The sequence below is a fragment of the Hyla sarda genome, chromosome 6 (genome assembly GCF_029499605.1).
Source record: "Hyla sarda isolate aHylSar1 chromosome 6, aHylSar1.hap1, whole genome shotgun sequence".
Taxonomy (NCBI): domain Eukaryota; kingdom Metazoa; phylum Chordata; class Amphibia; order Anura; family Hylidae; genus Hyla; species Hyla sarda.
The window spans coordinates 139151186-139160107 of record NC_079194.1 but is presented as its reverse complement, the minus strand read 5'-3'; the positions used below and the strand labels follow the sequence as shown (position 1 = coordinate 139160107).

The following is an 8922-nucleotide window of genomic DNA, read 5'->3' as shown; positions in this document are numbered from 1 at the left end:
CGAGAAATTCGTGACGAATCGAATTTACTGTAAATTCGCTCATCTCTAATGCTTAGCACTTGTTGGCCCTTTTTGCCTTCACTCTGTGGTCCAGCTCACCCCAAACCATCTCGATTGGGTTCAGGTCCGGTGACTGTGGAGGCCAGGTCATCTGGCGCAGCACCCCATCACTCTCCTTCTTGGTCAAATAGCCCTTACACAGCCTGGAGGTGTGTTTGGGGTCATTGTCCTGTTGAAAAATAAATGATGGTCCAACTAAAACGCAAACCGGATGGAATAGCAGCCGCTGCAAGATGCTGTGGTAGCCATGCTGGTTCAGTATGCCTTCAATTTTGAATAAATCCCCAACAGTGTCATCAGCAAAGCACCCCCACACCATCACACCTCCTCCTCCACACCAGCACACCTGTGAAGTGAAAACCATTTCAGGTGACTACCTCTTGAATCTATACAAGAGAATGCCAAGAGTGTGCAAAGCAGTAATCAAAGCAAAAGGTAGCTACTTTGAAGAACCTAGAATATGACATATTTTCAGTTGTTTCACACTTTTTTGTTATGTATATAATTCCACATGTGTTAATTCATAGTTTTGATGCCTTCAATGTGAATCTACAATTTTCATAGTCATGAAAATAAAGAAAACTCTGAATGAGAAGGGGTGTCCAAACTTTTGGTCTGTACTGTATATCCTGCATTGCTCATCAGATCTGTGCTCTATTGGTAGGTCCTTCCACAAGCATTGCTAAAGGCTTCCTCTGTCACTGGAGCAAAACTGTGGGGCCACTACTAATTTTCTTTAATTAGATGATACTTTGTACAGATCTATTGGTGACTGCTTTTTGGCACAGATCTTAAGACCAGTAACCAGAAAACATCTGAACAAAGACACTCACATCCTTCCTATAATCTGTCATTATCAGGACACCGCATACTCTGAGGACTTTATTACCGTGACCACGAACCTGTCCATTCACACAACATTAACAGTTTCCAGATCGAGAAGCTCTTCTTTTGAGGGGGAAAACTGGAGACATTAGGGCTCTGATCACATAAAAGATTCTGATCACAGAAGGTCACTTTTTGGGAATGTCCACCTCATGTCAGGCAGATTCACCCCACAGTCATAGGATCATTTATTTCAAAACCGAAAGAAAAAGGTCACATGTTTATAAACTGACAATAAAAAGAAGTTACAATCACTCTGCAGCAGTGGAATTCATTCAAAGAGAACAGAAGACATGTATATAAAAAATACCATATATATACACACATAAGTATAATAAGCCAGCAGAAGAGAGTGCAGTCTAGTCTGTATTCTGACCAGCAGAGACCAAGTTACGACAGGGTATACAGATTAGAGAAGTCCCCAGTTTACAGCAATATATACACTGAAGGGTGGGTATACATAATACCCATAGGTAATATGCCGCTTCAAGATGACATACAACATGTAATATTTTCTACTGAGCAGTTTGGGAAAACTACACAGACAGTTATAGCTGTAGGTACGCAGCCTTGGTTTATCACCAAAACAATGACTGGGACTTCCACTCATTTAGAATTTCCCCAATTTAAAATGACCCCTATAAATAGCATTGGTAATGGAGGTTCCTCTACTAGTCCATGGTCGTCCAGTAAAGTATTTACTTTAAGAAGTCTTCAAGTCGTGGTTGATTGGAGGTTACGGTGCTGGAAGGGACTGGCCTGGAAACCTTTTTCCTTTTCATCTTGGATAGCAGAGGGCGTATTTCCGTGACACTACTCTGAGGTTTAAACTGTTAAAGAATACACCTGTAACAGTAAATATATAATGGAAGCACTTCAAGTTTTGATGTTTTTTACCCATATCATGCACACTCACCATCGCTACTCCTACCGTGCCATCTGTATTTCCAGCATAGCAGCAGCCATGTTTTCTTACTGTAAATTGGCCATCATCACTAAACTGACCCACAGAAAATTAGTGTTTAACATGTTAGGCTGCATTCACACCACGTTTTGTACATACGGGTGTCGTATCCGGCGGGGGGAGGTGCAAACCGGGCGCTCCCGTACCCCAGCCAAATCAGCCCGTGACTCCATTTACTTTAATGAGCCGACTGAGCAGACCGGAGTCACCGTTTGACTCCAGTTTTGACCCTTATGCGGCTTTGGGACGGGACCTAAAACTGTAGTATACTATGGTTCTAGGTCCGGTCACAAAACCGCAAACGGGTTAAAACTGAGCCGACCGGAGACTCCGGTCGGCTCATTAAAGTAAATGGAGTCACGGGCTGATTTGGCTGGGGTACGGGAGCGCCCGGTTTGCCCCTCCCCCCGTCGGATCCGACACCTGTATGTACAAAACGTGGTGTGAATGCAGCCTTAGGGTGTATTTACACATACTAGATCCGCAGTTTTAAAACTGTCAAAAGTACATAACAATTGCCTAATAAAATCCACCGTTGCAAATCTTACAACTTCAAATCTGCAGCAGATCCTGTGTATGTATGTAAATACACAATTAGGGTAGGGTCACAATGGGCAGATACGCAGCTTATTTGACGCTGCTAGTAATCTGCCGAGCAGCAGTAAATACTCTGTGTATGCGCTAGGAGCAGACATACTGGGCTTACCCTGACACAGCCCTGTGTCTACAATAAGGTTCAGGAGCCGCTCATCACAGTTAAGCCGATGCATGCGACTGGCTTTCAAACCTTACTGCAGACACAGGGCTGTAGTGGGGAAAGCCCTGTGTCTGCTCCTAATGCACACAGTGTGTATTTTCCACTGCTCGGCAGATTTCTAGCATATCCACCCAGTGTGATCCTACCCTTAGAGAAAGCGGTCAGCTGACTTTCTACGAGATCCCTTCTGACAGACTCCTCCCTTTGTAGCTCCATCTCTATACTGCTGCTCTCTCTTTGGGGTCAGGATATATAATAACTATACCCCCTGAAGATGTTCACACATTTTGGGGGGGTGATCATTAAAAGATTTTGCACCACATTTGCTTAAAATGTGGCGTACACTATTAGTGCCACATTCAGATAGCACCCTGTTAGCCAGGTTTTTACCCTTTTTTTTTTAGTTTTTTTAAGAGGCGTGGCTAGGCCTTTGGTGCTATTAAAGGGGTTATCCAGGCACTGAAAAATACTAAACAGCTAATTTATTTTAAAAACAGCACCACACCTGTCTCCAGGTTGGGTGTGGTTTTACAACTTGGCTCCATTCACTTCTATGGAACTGAGCAGCAGAACCACACTCAACCTGGAGACAGAGGGGGAGCGTTTTTTGAAAGAAAGTAGCTCTGTTTTTCTATTCCTTGATAACCCATTTAACACCCAAATTTCAAAGGTTTAGCACAAAAGTGTCCCAGTTAATACCAAAAAAAAAAATAATAATGATAATAATTATAGATCTAAAACAATATATATTTTTAAAAATAACATTTTTTTTCACACAAGGAGCATCATGTTAAAAGTTTACTTTAATGAGAGTGCCCATTTAAGGGGTTAAAGGATACAGTCTGAATAAACTTTGTACGTCCACCCAATCCATCAAATCCAGTCCTTACCTAAAGGAAAATACAGGACAAAATTTGGCACCTGGACATGTAAGATCATCCACCTCTTTTCAGTCAGTTTACAATAATCCCCTCTCTCCCCTAAGCATTACAGACAGTGCAAAGAGACAAATCATAGCACATAGCTGGGCCACAGACTGTTCTAGGGGCCACCATAATCTTCGTACCAGCCTGTATATGCAATTGGGGACAAGGACATAAATTGTAAGAATAACAGCAAGTCTTGCAATACTCACAACCCCCGTGTTCTGCTGTGAACTCATCATGGTTTCAAACTTCACTGGTTTCTTGTGCAGCAGGGAGTTCTTTATAAATGATGGCAGCATGATATCATCTTGCACATCCTCCTTTTCTACCAATGCATTTATTCTCCCTGCAAAGTTCTGGAGGAGAAAGAAAAGCTAAAATTATACAAAACAATAGTATTAAAGGGTTTAATCCTCCCTGAGTAGTTAACAGCAAATACTTACTGTTAATCCTTTAGAGTCCTGCAGTGTGTTCATAGTTCGGCTGCTCACAGGAAAACTATGGGGAAAAAAGACAATGCAGTAAAGCGAGAGCCTGATATTCTATTACCACAGCTTCTAGGACAGAGGATGATTCAAAATATTGCATCACTCCTAACATCTTATACTGATAATGAAATAGATGAGCAGAACCGTAGGACAAAGACAATAGAGGGACCCTGTCCAAGGACAGCCTTCAGTCTGCAGCATACATTTTAAAAGTGGGGGTTCTCTCTGGCTTAATAAAGGATAAAAACAGAACTGATTTCTTTAAAAAAACAGCATTACACCTGTCCTCAGGTTGTGAGCTCAGTTCTACTCTCTTAAAGGGAGACCAGACAGGTGGGGGCCATATAGCCGTAAACTCCATTAAAAAGTCAGTTTTTCTTTTAATAAAGAACTAATCATGGTTTAGGGCAGTGAAGAAGTTAAAGGGGTTGATGCCGAACGCAGTTGAAATAGAAAAATGACGCAAAAATTTGTCACAGCTAATTTTCATTTTCCTGTAAACAGGCATAAGGCTGGGTTCACACCACGTTTTTGCAATATAGTTCCCGTATATGTTGTCAATTTGAAAACCGTACGGAACCGTTTTGAAAACCATATGCCAAAAGATTCATCAGGTTGTTACATAGTTAGTATGGTTGAAAAAAAGACATATGTCCATCAAGTTCAACCAGGGAATTGAAGGTCCGTTTTGCATCATGTACGGTTTAGTCAGTTTTTCTCCCGTACCCAAAACCGTAGCCTACCACAGTTTTTGGTCTGGGTGAAAAACCGCATTGAAACGTATACTTTTTATTTTACATGGGAGTCAATGGGAATGTGCATACAGTTCCATCTGGTTTTCACCATACGGTTTTTTACTTTGCACAGTTTTTTTCTTGGAATTTCAATCAAACAAGTGAAACTTTATTCATAATGGAATGAAAAGTTAAAAACTTATACTTTTTTTTTCTTAAAAAATTGATGCAATCGGACATTTTTTACAACGTTTTCATACAGTTTAGTCAGGTTTCGAGGAATCCGTTTATGAAAAACGTGATACAGGAACTGTATTGCAAAAACATGGTGTGAACCCAGCCTCACTTATTATTCCATCCACAGACCCATGAGGGATCTTATTGTGTGTGACCAACTGTACTTTAATGACACCTTTTATTTTACCATAAAATGTGAAACAAAAAAAAAAATGTATAATAATTATTTGTGGGGGGGAGCTTTGTCTTTAAAGGGGTTATCCAGGGAAAAACCTTTTTTATATATATCAACTGGCTCCAGAAAGTTAAACAGATTTGCAAATTACTTCTATTAAAAAAATCTTAATCCTTTCAGTAGTTATGAGCTGCTGAATTTGAGTTGTTCTTTTCTAAGTAGTCGCTGATGACACATGTCTCGAAAACCGCCCAGTTTAGAAGCAAATGCCTATAGCAAACCTCTTCTACTCTGCTCTCTGCTGACATCTCTGCTTGTCTCGGGAACTGCACTGTTGCCAGACAGAAAACAATAACTGAACTTCAGCAGCTGATAATTATTGAAAGGATTAAGATTGAAATAGCCGGTTGAAATAAAAAAGTTTTTTCCTGGAATACCCCTTTAACCCCTTAAGGACCAGGCCAATTTTCGTTTTTGCACTTGTTTTTTTCTCCTCCCCTTCTAAAAATCATTAAATTTTGTACCTACAGACCCATATAAAGGCTTGATTTTTGGTTCACCAATTGCATTTTGTAATCAATCATTTCATAACAAAATTTACGTCGAAACCAAAAAATTATAACTACTTGCACCAAAATCAGTATGCATTAAGTTTTCCTCTTCTGACCCCTAAAACTTTATTTTTCCACATATGGGGCTATATGAGGGCTAATTTTTTGCACCACGATCTGTAGTTTTTATCAGTACTATTTGTATTTTGATGGTACTTTTTGATAGTTCGGACATGGCGGTACCACATATCATAATGTTTATTTTTCATTACAATATTTTATTTAAAAATGGGAAAGGGGGGGGGGGGGGGATTTAAACTTTTATTAGGAAGGGATTGATTCACTTTTATTATTTTTTTTTTTTTTTTTTTTTTTTTAAATCAGTGTTACCTGTGCTCTGCTGCTCTGGCCTGCCATAGCTGGCTAGTCTCAGAGCAACGATCGGATAGCGAGGAGGCAGGTAAGGGCCACTCAGCTGATCGGGACCTGCAATTTCGCAGAAGATGTCCCGATCAGCTGCCCTGAGCTAACTGGCACAGTTAACCTCACATTTTAGATGCCGCTTATTCACATTTTTAAAATGTATACATTTTTTCACATTTTGTAAGTCCCCATAGGTGACTATTTATTGCAATCAGTAGATTGCTATTACTGTTCAGTGCTATCCAATGGCATAGCACTGATCAGATATATCGGAGATCCATTTGTATAGCCTGCCAGATAGCAGTATTCAGATCAGTATTGATCACAACAAATTGCGTTATTTCCCTGCATCGGCTGCTTTAGGCTTCTCTCACCACCCCTGGCAGCTGCAAAGAGGCCGCAGGTGACTGGAAATTCAATTTGACAAAATTAAAAGGTTTATCCAGGAATAAAAAAAAAAACAAGCACATTTGTTTCAAAAAACGCTCCCCGTCTGTCTCTACGTTGGGTGAGGTATTACAAATTGGCTACTTTCACTTCAATGGAACTGAACTGCCAAACCACACCCAACCTGGAGACAGACCGGGAACGGTATTTGAAAGAAATTGGCTCTGTTTTTCTGTTCTTAGATAACACCTTAAAACAACTCTTTCATAATATCATCCAAGGATGTCTATTTGGATTGGTCTGATCCTACAGCCTTCAATATTAGCCAGTTACAGAGCAGTTTAGCCATAGACAATCAATGGCTGTCTAAAATGAAGCAGTGAACTTGAATAATCTGTTAGACAATAATCTGGGGCAGACACACATGGCACCTCCTCAGTATGTGTCTGTGCCACTAATGACTGCATCCTGTAATACAAGGCCCTTGCTTTTACCAGCAGAAAAGTGATGACAGAAGTTATACATTTGGTTGCAATGAGCAACTGGTCAACATTTTCTCTGCACAGGTCTTGATAAATCACCCCCATAGTGTGTAAATCCTTGTCCATTTTCTTACTTGTCCAGCTTTATCTTCTTCGAAGGAGCGATGGTTATTTTCTGTGTAGGGTGTTCTGGCGTGTTAACGTCAAAGCTGAGGTCTAAGTTAATGTCATCTCCCAGCATTGGTGGACGGAGCTTAGGCCTTTGCAATCCAATAGGGGCAGGACTGAGGGAGAAAGGAACAGATAGTAAATAACTAAGGTTTACTTATATTAGGTATGGTATAGAGTCAGTAAGGAGAAGAGAATGATGTCAAGTAGCAACTGGCTCTCTGTATATTGTGTATCCATCCTATTCTGTCAAACAAAAACACGGGGGCTTAACCTCTGTACCAGAGTACATATCAGTGTGCGAAGCAGTATATCCCAATAGCCATATACAAAACAAAAAGGAGAAAAAAAAAGCGGATATACTAAAATGCAGTGCACACCTATCAGTAACAACAATATTCTGTATAAAATATTAATATTTATTAGCAAATATATACCAGACATACGGTATACAAAAGACAATGCGATTAAAAACAATTAAAATTGCTCTAACCAGAGCAACCTTCTACAAAAACATGAGTGATATGGATATAACCACCCTCAAGAGGTCACATGTACAGTCATGGCCATAAATGTTGGCACCCCTGAATTTTTTCAAGAAAATTAAGTATTTCTCACAGAAAAGGATTGCAGTAACATATGTTTTGCTATACACATTTATTCGTTTTGTGTGTATTGGAGCTAAACCAAAAAAGAAGGGGAGAAAGAAAAAAAAAAAAAAAAAAGCAAATTGGACATAATGTCACACCAAACTCCAAAAATGGGCTGGACAAAATTATTGGCACCCTTTCAATATTGTGGAAAAAGGAGATTATTATGCTTACCGTCAAATATTTTTCTCGGAGGATCCATTGGGGGACACAGACCATGGGTATATTCTGCTGCCACTATGAGGCTTGACACTAGGCAACAAGAAGAGTCAGCCCCTCCCAGCAGGATATATCCTCCCACAGGCAGCTGGGCTAATCAGTTTAGTCCCAGAGCAGTAGGAGAAGACAGACAGGTCAGAAAAAACACAGAACCGTCCGTGGAACCACAGAATAAAAATTTACTGAAAACACCCTCGGACGGGCAACGAAACAAGGAAACCAGAATAAATGGGAGGGAGCTGTGTCTCCCAATGGATCCTCCGAGAAAAAGATTTTACAGTAAGCATAAAAATCTTTTCTTTATAGGCTCCATTGGGGGACACATATCATGGGACGTACCAAAGCTGTCCCCAGGGTGAGTAAATTATTCCCAACTCAGGTGGGAGGCTGAGCCACAGCCGCCTACAACATCTTGCAACCCAGACTAGCATCAGCAGATGCGAAGGTATGTACCTGGTAGCATTTTGTAAAAAAGTGTGTAAAGATGACCATGTGGCCGCTTTACAGATTTGCAAGGCAGAAGCCTTGTTGCTGAGAGCCCAGGAGGCACTGACAGAACGAGTGGAAAGAGCCGAGACCCTGAAAAGAGGAGTCTTCCCTTTGCAGCTGTAAGCTTCCGAGATGGAAAAAAGGATCCACTGCGAAATGATTGATTTTGAAGCAGGAAGTCCCATACGACTACCCTCCGTAAGGACAAGGAAGGAGTCACACTGGCGAAAGGAAGAAGTGACTGAGAGGTAAATTCGAACAGCTCGTACCACATCAAGCCAATGGAGATGAAAGGCAGAAACAACCTTAGGCAAAAAAAGGACTGAA

At 40.7% G+C, this 8922-nt stretch overlaps 1 protein-coding gene across 1 annotated transcript in view; it reads right to left on the bottom strand.

Moving 5' to 3' along the window:
• Positions 1-1073: 1073 nt before the first annotated feature.
• TRAIP (TRAF interacting protein) overlaps positions 1074-8922 on the bottom strand; it is a 35368-nt gene continuing 27519 nt past the window's right edge. Inside the window, exons 11-15 of the mRNA XM_056525225.1 lie at positions 7204-7353; positions 4036-4090; positions 3802-3948; positions 3506-3556; positions 1074-1763 (exon numbers count right to left, since the gene is read on the bottom strand). Of these exons, the coding sequence (XP_056381200.1) occupies positions 1644-1763; positions 3506-3556; positions 3802-3948; positions 4036-4090; positions 7204-7353 (523 nt within the window). The 3' untranslated portion in view covers positions 1074-1643. The remainder of the gene's footprint in view (positions 1764-3505; positions 3557-3801; positions 3949-4035; positions 4091-7203; positions 7354-8922) is intronic.